Source organism: Propithecus coquereli, unplaced genomic scaffold (genome assembly GCF_000956105.1).
Source record: "Propithecus coquereli isolate 6110/MARCELLA unplaced genomic scaffold, Pcoq_1.0 Scaffold926, whole genome shotgun sequence".
NCBI lineage: Eukaryota > Metazoa > Chordata > Mammalia > Primates > Indriidae > Propithecus > Propithecus coquereli.
In genome coordinates, this window is record NW_012155574.1 from 103,833 (window position 1) to 122,684 (window position 18,852).

At 56.5% G+C, this 18,852-nt stretch overlaps 1 protein-coding gene across 1 annotated transcript in view; it reads left to right on the forward strand.

The window, feature by feature from the left end:
* The first annotated feature begins 952 nt into the window (after positions 1-952).
* WNT7A (wingless-type MMTV integration site family, member 7A) overlaps positions 953-18,852 on the forward strand; it is a 106,706-nt gene continuing 88,806 nt past the window's right edge. The window contains exons 1-2 of the mRNA XM_012664856.1: positions 953-1,326; positions 6,058-6,284. Coding sequence (XP_012520310.1) covers positions 1,256-1,326; positions 6,058-6,284 — 298 coding nt within the window. The 5' untranslated portion in view covers positions 953-1,255. The remainder of the gene's footprint in view (positions 1,327-6,057; positions 6,285-18,852) is intronic.

Genomic DNA, 18,852 nt, shown 5'->3' on the forward strand with positions numbered 1-18,852 from the left:
AGGGAAGTGCATGCGCGTGTGTGTGTTTGTGTGTGTAATTTAGAAAGGCAGTCTTTGAAGGGCAGGTGGGGTAGGGGGAGGTTACTAGAGTTGGGCACACCTTGTTTCTGTTGTGGCTCTACCGCTCACTAGCCGGCGACTTTGGGGAAACGCCTTCATCTCCTGGAGACTCCATTTCTTCAGCCGAACCTTGAGTCCGATGTCCCCTGGCTCAGTGGACTGGGTGTCCATCGAAGGAAGAGGTCAGCACCCTGATCAGCCAGGATGCTGAGCCCTCTGTCCCCGAGAGGGAGGCCGAGCTGCATCACCCGCCGCGCCCGCCTGGTGTCGCAGCGAGCGCGCTTGGAGAGGCCGGCTGCGCCCCGCAGGTTCGGGCGCTCGGACGCCACTGGGCTGTGCTGTGCCGGGCCGCCGGGCCTCGGCCCACTCTGTCTGTCGGCTGACAGCGGGACCCCACAGGAGGCTGCCCGCACCCTCCAATCGATAGGGGCGGGGAAGGAAGAGGCTGAGCCAGTTACACCCGCTCGGCCAGTAGCGCCGCAGAAGGGGGCGCCCTCCCCTGAAACTGGACTCGGAAGCCGGGGCAAAGGGGACCCAGGGTGCGCCCTGCCACCCCCAGCTCCCTGATCCGGACGGGGGGCGGGCCCTCAGGCCAAGGCCGGAGGGCTCTCGGCCCAGTCTGATCCCCTCCGCCCGAGGGCAGGGTCTGGACGCCCGCTCGCCCCGCAACCTTCCAGTTAGTGACGTAGGGTGCGAGCGGTCTCCCACCTACCCCCAACCGGCACTGCGCCCCGCCTCCCGGAGCAGGGAGGGGGCCCGTGGGAGTGCACGGAGAGAGGCGCGAGCGCGCGCCCTGGGACTGCGGCCCTGTCCCGCGGGCGCGGGGACAGGGGGCGGGCGCTCCAGGGAGGGAGCGGGGGAGGGGGAGGCGACGGACGGGGGAGAGGAGGGAGGGGCGGGGGCGGGAGGCAGCAGTGCCCCCGCACTCCCCGCGTCTCGCACACTTGCACCGGTAACCAGCGCGCAGCCCAGCGTCGCCCCGCGCCGCGCTCGCTCCTCCCTCCCTCCTCCGGCTGCGTGGCTCCCGCGCTCCTGGCGAGGCTCAGGCGCCGAGCGCTCGGACGGGCGCACGGACAGACCGCCGCGGGGACGCCTCGGCCCGCGCCTCCGGGGCGGGCTATGTTGATTGCCCCGCCGGGGCCGGCCCGCGGGATCAGCACAGCCCGGCCCGCGGCCCCGGCGGCCAGCGGGGACTATGAACCGGAAAGCGCGGCGCTGCCTGGGCCACCTCTTTCTCAGCCTGGGCATGGTCTACCTCCGGATCGGGTAAGGGCTGCCTGTGCCACCTCCGCGCGTGTCCAGGCGAAGTTGGCGCGGCCCGCGGAGGGAGGTGCGCCGCTCGCTAGCTGCTGCCAGCCATCAACTCGCTCAGCCTCTCCGAGAGGCCGGGTGGGCGCGGTGTGGGAGCGGTGGGTGCACAAAGGCGTCCCGCAGGCGGACGCCCCAGGAGGCGGGGGACCGGCCATCTGGAGAACCTCTGAATGTGGAAGCCCCCAGAACCTGAGACAGCCAGCAGGGACGCTCCAGCCTGGGGGACTCTGAGAGGGCCGGCTGCTGGCAAGGCTCAGCCTATCCCAAGGACCCTTCAGACGGGGCCTAGGGAGGGCAGGTCCAGCAGGAACACCAAGGCAGGACCGCAGCCGCTCCCACAGCGGAGTTCCCAGACCCAGAGAGGAACTCTGCGCACGGAGACTGCCGCTCCAAGAGAGGGGACAGTCCCCAGGTGGCAGGCGCAGCCGGTCCGTGCAGACAGGGAACAGGTACCCGGAGGGAGGGACATTTAGGGCAAAGGCTTAAACCGCCGCTCAGAGCCCTAGCACCACCCAGTTTCCAGGGACCCTCAGACTCCCAGAGCTCCTTCTCTGGCCAAGGGACAGCGCCTCCCACCCCCAACAAGCACACACAGAGGTAAGAGGAGAGACGGCCCGAGACTCCAGGGAGACAAGCTCGCGGAGCCAGCACCGAAGAGAGGCGCCCTGGGCACCCCGCCCTCTGGCACTGGGCACCAGAGGCTGCCAGGCGCCCGCAGAGCAGGCCTCAGGCGTCACCCCAGCATTTCTGGGGCGGTGGGGTCTGGGGGGCTCTGGCGGGGAGGTGGGAGGGGACGGCTTGGCGCGTCTCGGAGCTGCATTTGCGTGGCCAGTCACCCTTTGTACTTAGCAGATAATGCGTGTGAGGCACGGAGGGACGGGGGTGGGGGGCTCTAGGGATTGATAGAGGTTCTGGCGCTGAAGGGCCACCTTGGCAGGTTTCACACAATCTGCCCCTTCACCCCCCAGCACTGACCCCCCCGCTCCCCACCACCCCTTTTAAGGAGCGGGGGAACGCAGGGGCTGCAGCGAGGGAACGTGTGTGGCACATCTTTTGTGTTTTGCCACAGCTACCCCCAGCCTCCCACTTCCCCACCCGCGTGTCTGCGGCGGGGTCGCTTAAGCAGCGGAGCCGCGGCCAGCAGGTGCGCACCGAGGACCAGGCTGCCGCCAGCCCTGACCGCGGGCGGAGAGGCGACCGCGGGCAGAGAGGCGGCTGCGGGGCTCTGAGCTGCCAGCCTGCCGGCGTGTTTAAGTGTTATTGATTCGCCCGCGTCTGGGTGGCTTTTCTTTTGCCCTGCTTTAATCTTCATGTTGGCCCGCTCCCCGCCGACCCGCGCACATCCAGCATCCAGGAAGCCGGTCAGGCCGACTGGCTCTGGCCGCGTGCGGCTTTATCTCCTTTTTAATTAGAAACGGGGCGGAGGGGACGGGGAGGGCAGCGAGAAAGGGAAAACAGCAGAAAATAACCTTCCCTGGCCGCCCCGCCCGTCCTGGGCCACCTCCTGCCAGCGCCAGCCTCAGCGCGTTGGCCCTGAGGGCCTGGCTGCCTGGGGGAGGGAGGAAGGGAGCACGCAGGGCGCCAGCCTTCCGCCCCAGGGAGGGCCGGCCTGGGAGATGGGAGTTGCATGGTGACCTTGGTCTGGGCCCTACTGCTGCCTGAGCCCCAGGCTATTCATCTGTAAAATGGGCTGGAGGGAGAAGTCAGGAAGTCCCTAAGAGGTCTTAAAGTTCCCCAGATGTGACTGGCTCCTAGCAGCTTCTGGTTGACGGTGAGGCATCTGTACTATTCTTGTTTTATTTGAGTAGTTCAGGTGATTCCGGCACTAGCCCCTTGTAACAATCTGATCCAATAATAATCACAACAGCACCACATTTATTGAGTATTCACTACGTTCCTGGCACTTTCTAAGACTTTCCCTGTTGTAACACGCAAGTTTCACGGCATCCCAATGAACTGGGGACTAGTTAGCAATACCCTCCTTTTAGCAACTGGAAAACCGAAATCCAGAGAGGGAAGGGAACTTGCCTAAGGTCACACACCTAGAAAGTGAAGGCAGCTCAGATGGCAACCTAGGCCAGACTCTCAAGGTGTTAGACTATTGTTCCCCAGAATTCTGGGCCCCAATATACCATTACATTCTCTGCTGGTGTAAAGATTTCCTGCTGGTCAGCTAGGTGTTCAGAGGTTCCTCCTGACTTGTGGCAAAAAACGTCTCCACTCAGTCTTCCCACCACCCCTTCCTCGAACATTCCAAACATTCTGGCTGTGCAGTAGACTCTGTTTTAGTGGCTGAGGTGCGTGTGACAGAGCCAGGCTCCCCCACCTCTCATACCTGCAAGCTGAATGCCTTCCTCCAGGTCTCAATCTTTGCAAGCCTCAGTTTCCAGATGCTTCAAATAGACATGATGATTCCCGCCCTGCAGGGCCGTTGCATGGGCTGATGTTTGTGGCAGGATCCGCCATGCCACCTTGGCACATGGTAGGGATGCCCCAAAAGTCCACTGATGCATTTTATGCATATTTGGGGACACCTGCTAGTAACAGGTACTCACCCTGAGTGACATCCTTGAAGTGCCACAATCCATTCATTCAGGAGCCCTTTAGTGAGCCAGCAGTCAGCCTCCCTGCCCTCAGAGAGCGCATAGCCTCATGAGCAAGGCAGACGATAAACAAGTGAGCACTCCAGTTAAAAACAACACACACGTTAAAACATTTCAGAAGACCATTAATAACCAAGAGTATCAAGGAAACAGAACAGAGACTGTGATGGAAAGTTATCAGGGTGGGGAGGGCAGGGAGGTTCCCTTAGCTGGGGTGGTCAGGGAAGTGACCCTTAAGGTCACAGGAATGACAGCAAGAAGGCAAGCTGGTGATGATGAGGGATGAGAGCTTCCAGGGAGAGGGCCAGCCAGGACAAAGGGCCTACAGCTGGGAGAGGCTGGTGCGCGGCGGAACCCAGGGAAGCAGGGTAGGAGTGGTCAGGTGTGCGCGTGGAGGGCAGTGGGTCCACATCATCTCCAGGTGTCATTGACACAGGGGAGCTCAGCCCTGACAAATCCCAATTCCAGAACAGCTTCCCACAGCAGGGCCCCAGGGTGAGGTGCTTGCCCCGTGGCTAGCAGTGGCCCCCAGTAAATGGCAGCTCCTGTGATTATAACCAAAGTGAGGCATTAGGGGAGGGGTCTTCTCTTTAAAAGTTCTCTTGATGAACTTTTGGGGTTATCTTGATATTAGAAATGGCACCACCAGATGCCCAGGAGTGATGCTAGTGCCTCTGTTTCCCTTGCACCTTCCACATCCCTCCCCGACCCTGCCCATCCATCGGGCCATCAGCTCTACCTGTGCCATCCCCACCACTGCCACCAGGCCAAGCCACCACCGCTTCTAGTCTGCCTGGTCCCCTGCTCCTGCCCTGGCACCCCCAGTCCTTTCCCACATGGAGCAGGGGCCGTCGGATCACGTCAGTGTCCTGCTGACAGCCTTCAGTGATGCTGCCTGACACACCCGAGAACATTCCGGCCCTGAGCCGTGTCCTCTCCCTGGGCCCTCTCCCTTCTCAAGCCCCGGTTTCACATCAGCCTTCACAGTCTTTCTGTTCCTTGGACACTTCAAGCTTGTCCCCCTCCTAGAACTTTGCGTTTTCTGTTCCCTCTACCCAGAACACCCTTCCCCCCACTCCACCCCCACCCCAGGATCTTCCCCTGCCACCTCCTGGCCATTCAGGTCCCTGCTCCGCTGTCCCTGCCTCAGGAAAGTCCTCCCTGAATGTCCCAGCTAAAGCTGCTCCTCCCCACCGCCGCACCCTCAGCTGCCACCACAGCCTGTCCACTTTCATCACAGCGCGTGTCGCTGTCAGAAACAGCCTGTTCTATTCGTTTGTGACCCCTGCGTTGTCTCCCTCCATAGCGCCCCGAGGGCATTATCTGCCTCCCCGCCTGTCAGGCACACCTGTCCCCCAGCGCGGTGCCTGGCACGGGACAAGTGTCCCACAGTTATCTGTGCAGGGGACGAGTTGAGGAAGGTAGGAACTCTGGTCGGAATAGGCACACGCATCCTGTAGGCTGGTCACCTCCGCAGAGGGACACGTGTACTTCATGGGCAGGGGGAAGAAAACACCAAGACTTCTACTTACAATTACTTTTTAAGCTTTTTCATAACAAAACATATACTTACAAGAGAGTACGTACAACATACGAGAGCCAGTTTTTGTAAATAAACGTCTGTACCCCTCATAGGCAACTGCGGCATGGAAGTTTGAAGTCATCACCCTCTACTTGCTTTTAGTCTCACCACAGAGGGGGCTTCTAAGCAATAGTGGGTTTCTTTTGCATGTTTTTGAACTTCATCTCAATTGAATCGTACCACAAACTCAAGGAAACTTAATTGAGCGACTTGCTTTCTTCACTCAATATAAAGTTTGTAAAATACATCATCTTTTTGTAGTTTCTAAAAAGGAAATCAAGCTTTGCTAATATTGAATATATGCATTGATATAAGAGCCTACGTGGAATTTATCAATTTATAAATGAATATACATAGGCTGGGGGTGCAGGATCAAAAGAGTTGGGAGACTCTTGCTGGGGGAAGTGGGGTGGCCAGGGATGGACACCTAGGTAGGGTCTCTCTGCCATGCTGCGCACATTGCTGGCCTAACACTCCATTTCCCTGTGTCTCCCCCTACAGGGGCTTCTCCTCAGTGGTAGCTCTGGGCGCAAGCATCATCTGTAACAAGATCCCAGGCCTGGCTCCCAGACAGCGGGCGATCTGCCAGAGCCGGCCTGACGCCATCATCGTCATAGGAGAAGGCTCACAAATGGGCCTGGACGAGTGTCAGTTTCAGTTCCGCAATGGCCGCTGGAACTGCTCTGCACTGGGGGAGCGCACCGTCTTTGGAAAGGAGCTCAAAGTGGGTACGTGCTCACCCTAACACCCCAAGCAAGGTCTTAGAGGCTATGGGAAGACCAGAATACCCTTGGGAACTCCTGGGATCCCCTCACCTGCCCCCTGCTGGAACGTCCCTCCACATGGGATCCTGTAGGTGCCATGACTTGAATTCAGGTCTGCTGAGGAGGGTCAGGCCTCTCCTTTGAGTCCATACCACCCCAACTGGTAGAGCTGCAAAGCAGCACCCAATGGCCCCCAAAGCTAACCTGATGATATAGTGCCAATGTGTCTTAAGTTGAAGCCCAAATTTAAAAATCAGTTGTTTTACCTAAAAATATGAATTTCTGCCTTCTTTTGAAAAGTTAGCCAATCTACCAACAGTTTGCACATGTACCCACATGGTTGGAAAGGGCTGGAGCTGAGAACACAGCTTCCTTTAGGCAGAGCCTGGGTGACCCATTCACTGCCGCAGTCCCCACCCCCCCACGCTGCCCGGCCTGCACAATCCTGTTGCGTGATCCACTGGAGCCCTGTGGCTTTTGACGTTGCAGCCCCTGTTTCATGAGAGTGGTCTATGTGGTCTGTGTGGATGTACACACACAGACACACACATAGACCCAGAGTGTTGAGCCACACATTTGACTGCTGAAGCAATTTTGACAAAAGCTTGGTGGACGGGGGATGGGGAGAGTGATATTGGTCTCCCAGACGTCCTGGTCCGTGAGGGAAGGCCATGCTGCATGTCTCACTGTGTGCGTTGGGACTCGGGGCCAGGGACGGCAGGCTTGCTCCTGCACCATGAGCTTCCCTGCAAGTCAGGGCAGCCCCAGGTCTGTCTGGCCTGGGGAGGGTCACCTTCCCACATGGCTGCTCAAAGAGCACCCTTGTGTTCCCTCTGCCTCAGCCCGACATGAGCACGTCCAGTGGGATATTGCAAAGACCCGCCCCAAATCCAGCCCCTTCTCCGAAGGGTCACACTGCCTCCCCCCGCCCGGGCTGTCTCCTGCTCCCGCCACCTCCTCTCCTCGCAGCCGCCCCTAGTCATCCTGCAGACCCTTCTGCACCCAGCATGCAGGATCGTCCTTTTTAAATGCAAATCAAATTGGGTCATTACCCTGCTTAAAACCCTCTGGAGGCTTCCTCCCATCAGAAAGAAATCCCCATGACACTGCTCTCTGGCCTCTGCTGTCCCCACCTCCTCCCTTCTCCTTGCTCACTCGGCCTAGTCCTTTTCCCAAACACAGCACACTGGGTCCTGCTTTGGGGCCTGAGCACCGCACATTCCTTCTGCCTTAGCTCCTTTCCACAGCCTGCACCCCTGGCCCTAGACCTGCACCCCTCAGGTCTCCTAGAGCCTCCTTGATCCGCCCATCGAAAGTCCTCTCTTGCCTCAAAGCTGCATCCCACCCCATCCCAGCTGTCAGTGCTGTGCGCATCCACTCCCGACACACTGGGAGAGTCAGCTTCACGAGGGCAGGGGTTCTGTGCCCAAGCTCACCACTGAATGCTTTCTTCCCCATTCCCGGTTCTGCAGCAGGCCTGGTTTTGTCACCATATTCTGTAGGCACCTTCTTACTCACCCCTGAGCAAACTGCAGAACAGGACCCTAGGCTCAGGGCGAAGTTGCAGAGAGGGTGGTGTCCCCCTCTTACAGAGCCCTTGTCTGCGGGCGAGGCTTTTCTGGCATCTGTGCTGTGCACAGTTTGCCTTGTACCTCCTGCCCTTCTTCTCCCCTTCCCGACCCCAGGGATCACCTGTCAGGTGGAAAACTGAGGCCCAGAGAGAAGATGGGACTGCCCAGTTCCTGCAGTGAGATGGCATCATCACTGGCACTCTGATTTAGGATACCAACATCTCAGTCTTGTGAGCCTCTCCTGGCTTGTCTTGTCACATGCAGTTTTTCTGTACTCTCCTACTGAAATCTCTCTCTCTCTGTGTGTCTCTCTCTCTCTCTGTCTCTCTCTCCCTCTCTCTCTCGCACACACACACACATACACACACCCTATTCCTGGGACCCAGGTCTAGACTCTGAAATTATTTTAAACTTGTAGCTTTGCTGATATATGAGATGTTACAGATGGGGAAACTGAGGCTCAGAAGGGACTTGCCCAAAGTCAACAAATTTGAGTGCCAGGGTGTCCCAGGACTGGGTGCATTCCAGCACAACTTGCGCTCTTGGAGTAGCCAGTGCATTGGCTGGCATTAGACTAGTGCCCGTGGAGGGGCAGCAGGAGGGCTGCGGGCGCCAGGACCTGGGCAAAGAGCCCCTGCTGTCGAGCAGCCCCCAGCTGGCCATCGTTGTAGAATGCAGGCTGAAGAGGAGAAACACCGCCAGTTTCCACCAGGAAGGAGCTTGGGCATGGGGGAGTGGCGGTGGGGAATTCCAGCAAAGAGAGGAACCCAAGAAAACCCATGAGATAGTGATGCCAGGACAACCATCTGCAGGCCCGGAAAGGAGTGAGAGCTGGAGTCAGGAAGTGTGTGGGGTCAGCCTAAGGAGTTTGAATTTCTAGGCGGTGGAAGCTGTTGGAGGATTTTGCGCGTGGGCATGACTGCCAGAGGATCGGTGGAACCTGTGAAATTACTTCTATGTGATGAATTTGAGCCACAAAAATGGCAGAGTCATATTCCTAATAGGAATTCTGGAAAATTCATTAAAGGTTGCATATGAATTCATTCATTCATGATGTCATTCATTGATTCATTCACGCATTCACCAAATAGTTATTGGATGCCCGTTGTGGCTGGAAGCTGCTGTTCTAGCATGTGTGGCCAGGAAAGGCCTCTGGGTTTGTCAGGGAGGTGAGCTCTGGGCATGTCTGGTGGAAGAGCAGGCCAGGCAAGGGGAACAGTAATTGCAAAGGCCCTGAAACAGGAACGTGCTTGGTGGGCGGCTTGAGGAACAGCGAGGAGACAGGTGTGGCTGGAGTACGGTGAGCAGGGGAAGAGGAAGGCTCAGACAGCCAGGAGCTGGATGGTGCAGCATCTGCTGGGCCAGGTCAGGAGACATGAATGGGGAGCCCCTGGAGGGGTGAGCATAAGAGTGACAGCATCCAAATACAGATTTAGCAGCATCGCTCTGGCTGCTGGGAAGAGAATGAACTGCAGAGGGGACAGTGTGGGAGTCAGGTGTCTGGTTGGGTCTTCCAGGCAGGAGGTGACAGTGGCTTGGGCCTCAGTGCTGGCCGTGGAGGGCTGTTTCAGAAGCCAGCTGCCAGGATGAAGGGAAGCTGATGACCCACGGGCCAGCCAGGAAGGGGTTATCTTGGCCTGGGCTTCTAGGGTAGTGGCCGTGGGACCAGAGGGAGATGAGTCGAGAGATGAGACCCCGTCAGTCTGAGAAGTCACTTCCTTCTGAGCTTTGGTTTCCTCCTATGGAAACAGGTTTCCTGCTCCAGGGCACCTTTACAAGAAATAAGCCTCACATCCAGGGTCACGGGCTCCTCACTAGTGCTCTCAGCCCTGACCAGCTAACAAGTACCGCCTCTTAGGGTGAGGATCAGGGGTGTGGTCTTTGGCTTTTGGAGCCCTGGCCCTCAAGTCCTGACTTTGCCCAACAGAACCCACCAGCTGCCTTTGAAGAGACTCCCAGAAGCTCCACTCCACACTTCCACTTACATCTCATTGGCCAAAACCTAGTCACATGACCACACCTAGCTGCAGGGTATGCTGGGAAATGTAGTCTTTTGTTCAGAGCAGCCTGAGAGCAGCTAAGGCTCTGGAACTGAGGAGGAAGGGCTCTCCATCCCATGCAGAGACCTGAAGTCTCGCCCTCCAGCCCCGCCTCACCCTCCGGTCAGGTCTCCAGCTCTGCCTGTGCTTGGTGGCCCTGTCTCCCCTCTGAGTGTTCCGATTTTCCTGCATAGATCTGAGGAGCAGGCCATGGGCAAGCAGTGGGCAAGGCCCCCTTGGATGCCAGAAACTGACACCCAGTTCAAGGTGTGCCAGGTTAACGGGGGACTGTATGGCTGCCTGAGGAACCGGGAAGCCAGGGGGTGGTTCGGGCTTTTGGGATGGTCTGGCCCAGAGGCAGTGCTGGCTTCCACCAGCCCCAGGGCCACCTCTTGGGGCAGCAGGATGGCAGTCACAGGTCCAGGGCTACTTCCAGGTTCAAGTCCCCCCAGAAAGAGCCTTAGCCTTTCCCCAGCAGTGCCTGAAAAAGTCCTGAGGTTCACTCTGATGGGACCAGCTAATGGGGGTTGACTTTTGGTGGTGTGTCCATCCCAAACCCATCGCAGTGGCCAAGGGCAACAGTGCTTTTCTGGTCTGGCCTGGATGCCCCACCCAGGCCATCTCTCAGGGGAGAGGACTGGTCTAGGGTATGCTCATCTGCTGGGGCTGTCCTAACAAAATACCACGGATTGGGTGGCTTCAGCAACAGAAATGTATGTCTGGCAGCTCTGGAGGGGAGAAGTCTGAGATGGAGGTGTGGGCAGGTTGGTTTCTCCTGAGGCCTCTCTCTTTGATTTGCATGTGGCTGCCTTCTGTCCATGTCCCCATGTGGCCTTTCCGTTGTGCGTGTGCTCCTGGTGTCTCTTATGTCCTGTCTCCTTTTTTACAAGTATACAAGTCACACAGGATTAGGGCCCACGTTAACAGTCTCATTTTAACTTAATCACCTCTTTGAAGTTCCCAGCTCCAAATACAGTCACATTCTGAGGTACTGGGGTTAGGACCACAACATGTGAATTTTGGGGGGACACAACTCAGTCCATAGCAATGAACAACCAGGCAGCAGCATGGTCCGAGCTTTAGGGAAAGGCGTCTGGGGTGTGGTGGGTGACAGCAGGTGAGCCCCCAAGGTGGAAGGAGAGGTGTGATGGTGGAGATGGCCTTGACCTGGGTCCTGATGGGTGGAAAGATATTCACAGTCAGTGAATGGGACCCCAGGCAGAGGGACAGCAGGGCAAAGACATGGGCCTGTGGGAGATAGGGGTGGTGAACAGGGGTCTGCACCCTCGGGGACCAGGGGTGGGAGAGCGCCAGGTGAGATGGCAGGCCAGCCATCAAGAGTCTCGAATGCCAGGGATTGCTTGAGTGCGGTGTGTGGCCCCACATCAATTTGATCAGCTGCCACCCAGGCTCAGCGTGACCCTCAAGCTTGGAGGGGAGCTAAGAAGTCACTCACCTCCCTCTAGGCTTCTCTTTTGCTTGAAGAATACAGCGAACCCTCCTCGAACTCTCCACCCAACACAACTACTAGACACTTGTCAACCACCTCTCTGAGCCTCCCTCCCAAGCCAAGCATCCTCGATTCTGAATCTCAGGTTTCCCATTCCCTTGTTGTTTATGTGTAATTTGTCTTATAGATCCATTCTCCAAAAGTACACCATTTCGTTTGGTTGTATTTAGTTGTGATTGTGCTAAGTCCCACCCCCGCCAGGCAGCGTGTTGCTCCACGGCCTGCCCCACACTCAGCACTGTCCCAGCTCCTGCATCTTCGCCCAGCAAATAGTGGCAAATGCAACCTCACTGTCATCTGAATTCGCATCTCCCTGAGAAGTGATGAGGTTGAAACCTCTTCCTGTGTTTACTGGCTGCACCTCTTCATGCTTTTCACCTACTTTCTGTGGGACTGTGGGTTCTTCCATGACACTGGCCAATGGGATTTAGCTGGTGTTGAGGTGCAGGGGAGCTGGGGCTGGCTCAGGTGGCGCCTCGGGGTGGGTGGCCACATGGGGCTTCCCTCTCTCTCCAGTCTACTATCTCTTCACTGAGGAGGTGAGATGGCCCTCTCTCCTCCTCACCCCATTTGGTCCTTTTCACCCCCAAAAGGAAGTGTGTCCGCCTCCATCACACTCAGTGAGGCAGAGGCCGGCCAGAGTCATGTGGCTGTCTTATGGAAGGGCTGCGGTTGGTAGTGAGGTCCCTGTTGCTGGAGGGATTCTTCCGTTCATGTGAGCCTGCCAGATCTGAGATTCTCAAGGCTGCCATGTGCATGAGAACCTCTTGTCTTGTTGCAGGCCGTGGGGCGGCCAAGCGAGTACTGGACTTGGAGTCACATGGCCTGGTTTCCATCCCAGCCTGCCCCTACCTTGCTGGTGACTCTGAGCAAGTACTTCACCTCTCCAAACTCGGTCTGCACACCTGCAGAATCGGGGAGTCACACAGCTCACCTCGCCGGGTGGCAGTGGCATTGTATGATATGGGATGTGAGACCCTGGCATGTGATGAGTCGGGGCCATTGGAGGATGTCCCTTCCTCCTTGTGTGACATGTCCTATGAAGAGAAGTTGAAGGAATTGGAGATGCTCTGGCTTTTACTCTTGGTGCAGTGGAAACTATTGGTCTGATTACTAATCTAAGCTCACTATTCAGACTCTATCTCCTAAATATATCCCCACATCCAGCCACTTCTCCCCACCTCCACAGCCAGCTCCTGGTTCAAGCCTCCATCTTCAGAGAGTTGGTGCCTGGGCAACTATTAACCCATCAGCCTCCTGACGTACCCCGCTTCCTCTCTCAGACCCTGCCCCATGCAGCCATCCAGCATAGCATCTTCCCAGGGCCCCATGGGCACGGTGCCTGCTGTGTAAACCCGACTGCGCTTTCCTGTTGCCCTGAGAATAAACTGCAGACTTGCCTCCTGCTCCCTTGCAGGCCTCCGCCGAAGCCCTCCCCCCTTGGGGCCTTTGCCCTCGGTGTTCCTGCTACCTCGATGCTCTTCCCCAGATGTCAGCTTGCCTTGCTCTCCCACTCTTCCATTGTCTGCTCACCTGTCGCCCCTCAGAGAAGCCTCCACTACCCCCTCTCTAGCGTAGACCGCCTGTCCCAGCCTAGCCTCACCTTGCTGTTTTTATTTGCTCATTTGTGCTAATGATTTAGGCCCCAGGCCTCCTGCTGTGGCCCTTGCCCACGTGGGAGCGATGATGGCACCGACCTCACAGGTGGTGGGAGGAGGAGATTACTTACTCCCTCAGAGCCATGCCTGCACACAGCAGGTGCTCCATAAGTTACAGTGTGTTGTTATTAGCATGCATCTCTCCACCCAGAAGGAGCTCCATGAGGGAGCAGAGGCCTGTGATACAGTCCCTGGCATTTGGAGGGCAGCATCCCCACGGGAGGGCTTAATGGATGCAGGGACACCATGCCCCATCTCATCTCTGGGGCAAGGGTGGAGAGAAGGGCATGTGGGGGAAACCCCTGACCAATGGTGGGTGGCCTGTCCTCTCAGGCATTATGCAGGTCTCTACTCAAGGGCCACCTCTGCTAGGAGGTCTTCCTTGATCGTCCCACCTGAGACACCTCCCCTCTCCCCGCCCCAGCATGGCACCCTGTGCTGTTGCCCTTAGGGCACTTAACCACTTTGGGAGGTGACTTTGCTTATTTTGCAAGAATGTGGTCAGCATTATACTTCTCCCCCACCACGAGGCTCCATGGAGCCCAGACCTGCCGATTGTCTTCTCCCCAGCCCAGCGCCTGGCCCAGGGCCCAGCACACAGTAGGTCCTCATGGAACCCGTGAAGAAGTGCCTGACCCCGGGCCAACCAGCTCCTTCCCACCTACTCGCCACGGTTGCTCTGAGTCCTGGAGCACAGACCTGGGCAGCACCTCACACACAGGCATGCTCAGTGCTCTGTCCTGAGTGGGTACAAGACTGACCCAAAATACAAGACTGACACTCGTGTCTGCACGTTGTCTTTTAGATCCGTTTTAGCCAAGCATTCCTGCTTGCCAGAATCTGTTCAAATGTTGATTCGATCAGCTCTAGTGTTAGCTCTTTTACCTTCGCGTTGGCTTCAGATGCGATGAAGTGCGAACTCGGCCAAGGCCTAGGAAGGAGCCCTACAGCATGATGCAGAGGAGCTGAGCCAGGGTCTGCTCAGCCAACCCCCTCCCCGCTCTCCACCCCACCTCACTGCCAGCTGCCCTGGGGAGAAAAGGAGGGTTCCCTGGAGGATAAAATAGGGGAACTCAACATGTTAGTCTCCCTGCTCCTAGACAGTCAGAACACCCACCAGCATACTGAAGGCTCTGAAAAGTCCTGCAAACAGGAAAGCAGCTTAAGCAGGCTTCGTCTTGAGGGTCCCCTCTTTTCCGGCCTTAGACTCACTGACCGTCCTGTGGAGCTGCTCTTCAGGGGCACCCACACTGGGAGACTGCTCTGGAGACCCCACAGATGGACGATACTCAGAACGGGGTTTCTGGACCAACCTGGAATCCACCTAAAGTATCTCTGCCCATCCTTGATGTCAGTATCTGTCCCCAGGGGTACAAAAGAGGCACATCCTAGCTTCTGACTTTGACGTGGGCAGTGAAATCTGGTCTAGTCCACGTTATTCATGAAGTCCCTTCATTCATGCATGCAACTCAGAATACCTGGTTTTCTGTACAGGTGCAGGAGAACATTCCACATAAATGTAGAATATATATACAGTAGTGCACTGTATAGAAGGAAGAGTACAAATCCAAAATATAAGTACATAATATTTTATTTTTTCCTGGTGCATTTGGTTAAATTTATGTAAGTTAAATGCTCATGGGATAAGCCCCCCATCCCCTGACCTGTATGTCCACCCATTTATCCACTTCTGGTCTGCAGGTGTTTACTGGAGTCTCTGGTAGTAAATGCTGGGGACCTGCAGATGAATCAGCCCCAGGCTGTGCCTGGGGTGCTTGCTGTCTGATGGGGACAAACAGGGAAGTTTGGGCTGAAAAGCGCTCTGGGGACCTGGTACAAGAGGAGAGGGCACTGGGAGAATGAGCCCAGAAGCTGCCTGCAGGGTCACCTGGAGTAGGGGCCATGCACAACCTGGGGGAAGGGGAGGAGCAGCAGGAAAGGCTTGGCTGTGCTACCCAGATGGAAGCCCTGGGCATCCAGGGCAGCTTGGCACGGGGACTCCAGGGTGTGGGGTAGAAGGTCCAGCAACAATGGCAATGAGGTGGGACCAAGTGATCCTGCAGGGTTTGGGGCATCAGACTCAGGGGGCTTGCTTGGCAGGGGGTTTGTCAGAGGGATTTAATCAGGGGAGAGACAGGAAGTAGGAAGATGATCAAATTCTTTGCATACACAGAAATTTGCTACCTCTCCAGCATTATCATCTGCAAAGAAATGGTGATTTCCTGCCCTTTGCTCCTGGGGACCGCTGCATTTTTTTCCGAATGCTCACGGCCTCCTGTTGGGTACCCACCCCCGCCCCAACCGGAATTTTTCCAGGGACGGGCACAGATGACCTAGGATTCAGCCCCTGGAGTCCACCCTCCTCTGTGGACCAGGAAAAACTGATGCATTTGTGGGATCCGCTTCCATCAAATTTGTCACCACTTCTCTTGGGCAGTCACTGGAGCATCTCCCTCCTCTCCCTGAGGTCACTGACTGGGCTCAGGGTCCCACGTCTGGGGATCCACATGCCACAAGAAAAGGGTTCCATCTTTGCAGCCATCTGGGGCTGTGAGCACGTCCCGTAGCACACGTCTGGCGAGCCGACGAGTGCTGGAGCACAGGCGGGCCAGCTCCACCTTCTCTCTGCCATTTCTCAGCAAGGCGCCATCTCGCCCAAGCAAAAGACCTGTTCTTCCCCTATTTGTGCTTAGAGCACAGCGAACAAAGGACTTTTGTCTCATTTGTATTTTTTTTGCCAGCCTCAGTTCATCCTGGGTTTTAGCTCTCCTGACAGTATTCTTTGAGATGAGTCTTTTGTTATAATGTTCTCTTCCCAGCTTTCGTATGGTAGACAGGCAGACAGACAGACACACACACACACACACACACACACACACACTCACTCACTCATTCATTCATTCAACTGCTGTGCTTTCACAGATAAATAATCCAAGTCCCCACGACCTAGTGGGGAGAAACTGATAATCCAATTCCATACAAAATGAGGATGCGTAAGGTGCTGCCCCACAAACGGAGGGAGGGGACAGGAGGGAGGCCTTCAGAGCGGGGAGGCGTGGCTTGATGAATGCGGCACTAACCAATAGTACCTCTCGTAAGAGCTTCCCAGGTGTGGGCCAAGCCTCTCAGGCACACGGTTTACTTATCCTCCAAACAACCTTAGGAGGCAGGTATTTTATTATTTCCATTTTACAAATGAGGAAACTGAGACATTGAGAGGTGAATTAACTCACCCAAGGTCTTGCTGCCAGGAAGAGGAGACAGAATGTGGCCCCGGGCTCATTGGCCTTCAGGGCTCTGCTTTGAAACTACCTGGGCAACATTCACTGCCCCTCACCCAGCAGGTGGGACAGGAAGGGCATTTCCAGGCTGAGGGAACAGCATGTGCACGGGCATGAGGGCAGGAAGGGGCAGTTACTGGCCACCGAGGGATGGTCAACAGTGTGCTCTGGCCTTGTTCGATGGAAAGAGAGACCCTGGGATGGAGAGAAGGGCAGAGGCTTCACATGCCCCTCCCCCAGTGTCCATGGCTGTGGATCTGTTACCTTTCCAGGCTCAGCCCAGACACGGGCTCCCTGCACCCCCAAATCTTCCAGTTGTTCATCAAGAGGTCCCCTGGTTGCTCTGGACAGAGACAGCCACGTGTGGCATTCTGAGCCCAGAGGGGCTGTGATCTGCCATGCCACAGGGCTGGCAATAGCAACCTTTTTCCATCTGCGTATTTTCCAAATCATCATATATTTCAGCGTGTGTCACTGCACATTGCTTCCTCTCTGACCCCTTGGCTTTAAATAGCAAAAGAAAAAAATACAATGCACTTTGTGGTTTCCAGTAAGATACCGTAAATACACCCAGATAATATTCCGGTGCAAACCATTTACAGCGGCCACGCAGGGCGGTGGAACGGAATCTTTCAGGCAGGCTTGGACACCAGTTTATTTCCTCTGTACCCGCCCACCAGGATCGTTATGGAGCTGGAACCACAGAGGGCGCCGGCTGGGCTCCCTGTTTTCATCTCAGTGATAACACTCTCCATTCTTTATCGAACACCTTCTGGGGACTCTTGACACACTTGATTTTCACAGCAACTTGACAACAAGGTTTCCCATTTCATAGATGGGGAAGCTGAGACTGGGGAGGCAGAGTTCTCGCTCAGTCATCCCACTGAATAGGAAGTGGAGAGGAGGGACCAACAAGCTCCATCTTATCTGAGTTCTGAGCTGAATCACCTGGGATGTCCCAAGAGGGTGCTTCCCTGGGCGTCTGGGTGGAAGCTTTACCTGGAGAAGTGAATGGGTTCAGAGTTAAGGAGGGTGTGGTGGAGGTGAGGGTGGGGAATCCATGCTGGGAGCCAGGACACCCTGGTTCAATCCTCTGACCTTGCTGAGTCACCAGTGACCTTAGGCAAGTCTCCCATCCTCCTCGAACCTACCCTTCCAGGAGGGACCCCTGGGCTGTACGTCTGCGGCTCTGGGTGTCTGCTCTCTGATTCTGCTCTGCCCAGGGCAGGCTGGTGTGAGCTGGCAGGGGCCACCTCTGCCCACCTCCACAGCGTTTCCTCCCCCCGTCCCCCTCTGGCTCACCTGTTCCTGCCCCCGGCCAGCCGCACCGTGTCAGGGCCGTCACTCAGGCTGCCCCTTGGGCTGGAGTTGTCTCTCCTCCCAGAGAGCCTCATGGCCTGCCCCCCTGCTCAGAAGTCACCACCCCAGATGCCCCTGCCCAGGTCACTGCCCTGTTTTACGTTCTCCAGAGTCCTCAGCTGCCACTGAGTGGCAGGATCTTGCTGCCTGTCCCCCTATGAAGCAAGGCCATGTCTGAATCCTTCATCTCAGTTCTCCAGCCCCTAGCACAGTGCCTGGCAGACAGTGGGTGCTCAGGAAATATCTGCTGAGTGGAGGAACAGATGGTCTGGTCAAGGAGGTGGAGGGGGAAGCAGGGTTTGACGGAGGTTCTTCCTCTGCGCCTAGGCAGGAGGGAGAGGCGGGTGTTTCAGGGCAGACTGTCCCCACCACCAGAGAGGGAGTGGGCCTGTTCCTGGAGGGTGCACACTCAGCAATGCCAAGCCCAGGATCCGCTCACCAGGTCCATGCGGAAGATCTGGGGACAAGCGTTGGCAGGAGGCAGTAGGACTGGCGTGGTCACATGTGTGACCCTGAGGCAGGAGAGTGGTCGGACTCTGCAGCCTGGCTTTCTGAGTTTAAACCCTTGCAGGTTACATCATGTCTCTGGGCCTCAGTTTCCACAGCTGTAAAATGGAGATAAGAGTCCACACCTCATAGCGTCGTTGCCAGGGTTAAGTGATCCATGTTGAGTACTTAGAACAGAGGCTGGTAAATACTAGGCATTGTGTACGACTTTGCGGTGCTTTTTATTAACTAGATGCCATTGGCTATATCATCTCATTCCATTTCTGCAGCAATAAAAACAGATGGCTTAGAACCACCCTTGCAGATACCTCCTGAGAGACAAATAGATGGCATTTGAGGAATTGCCCAACCGGAGGGGCTTCCCCGGACAGCTGAGAGGGGACTGTTCTCAGAGCAGTGAGTGTGGGGAGGGTCCAGGGGAGTCCTCTGGACTGGTTGAGGACAGCATGTGACCTCCAGATTTGCATCCTGGCTCTTCCTGGGCAAGTCCCCTAGCTTCTCTGAGCCTCAGTTTTCCCACCCCACCTGGGGTAAGTGAGGGAGGCTGGATGGATGGAGTTTTACTCAGCTCTCATCCTGGGAGTGTGAGGTTTTAAGAGTCAGGATC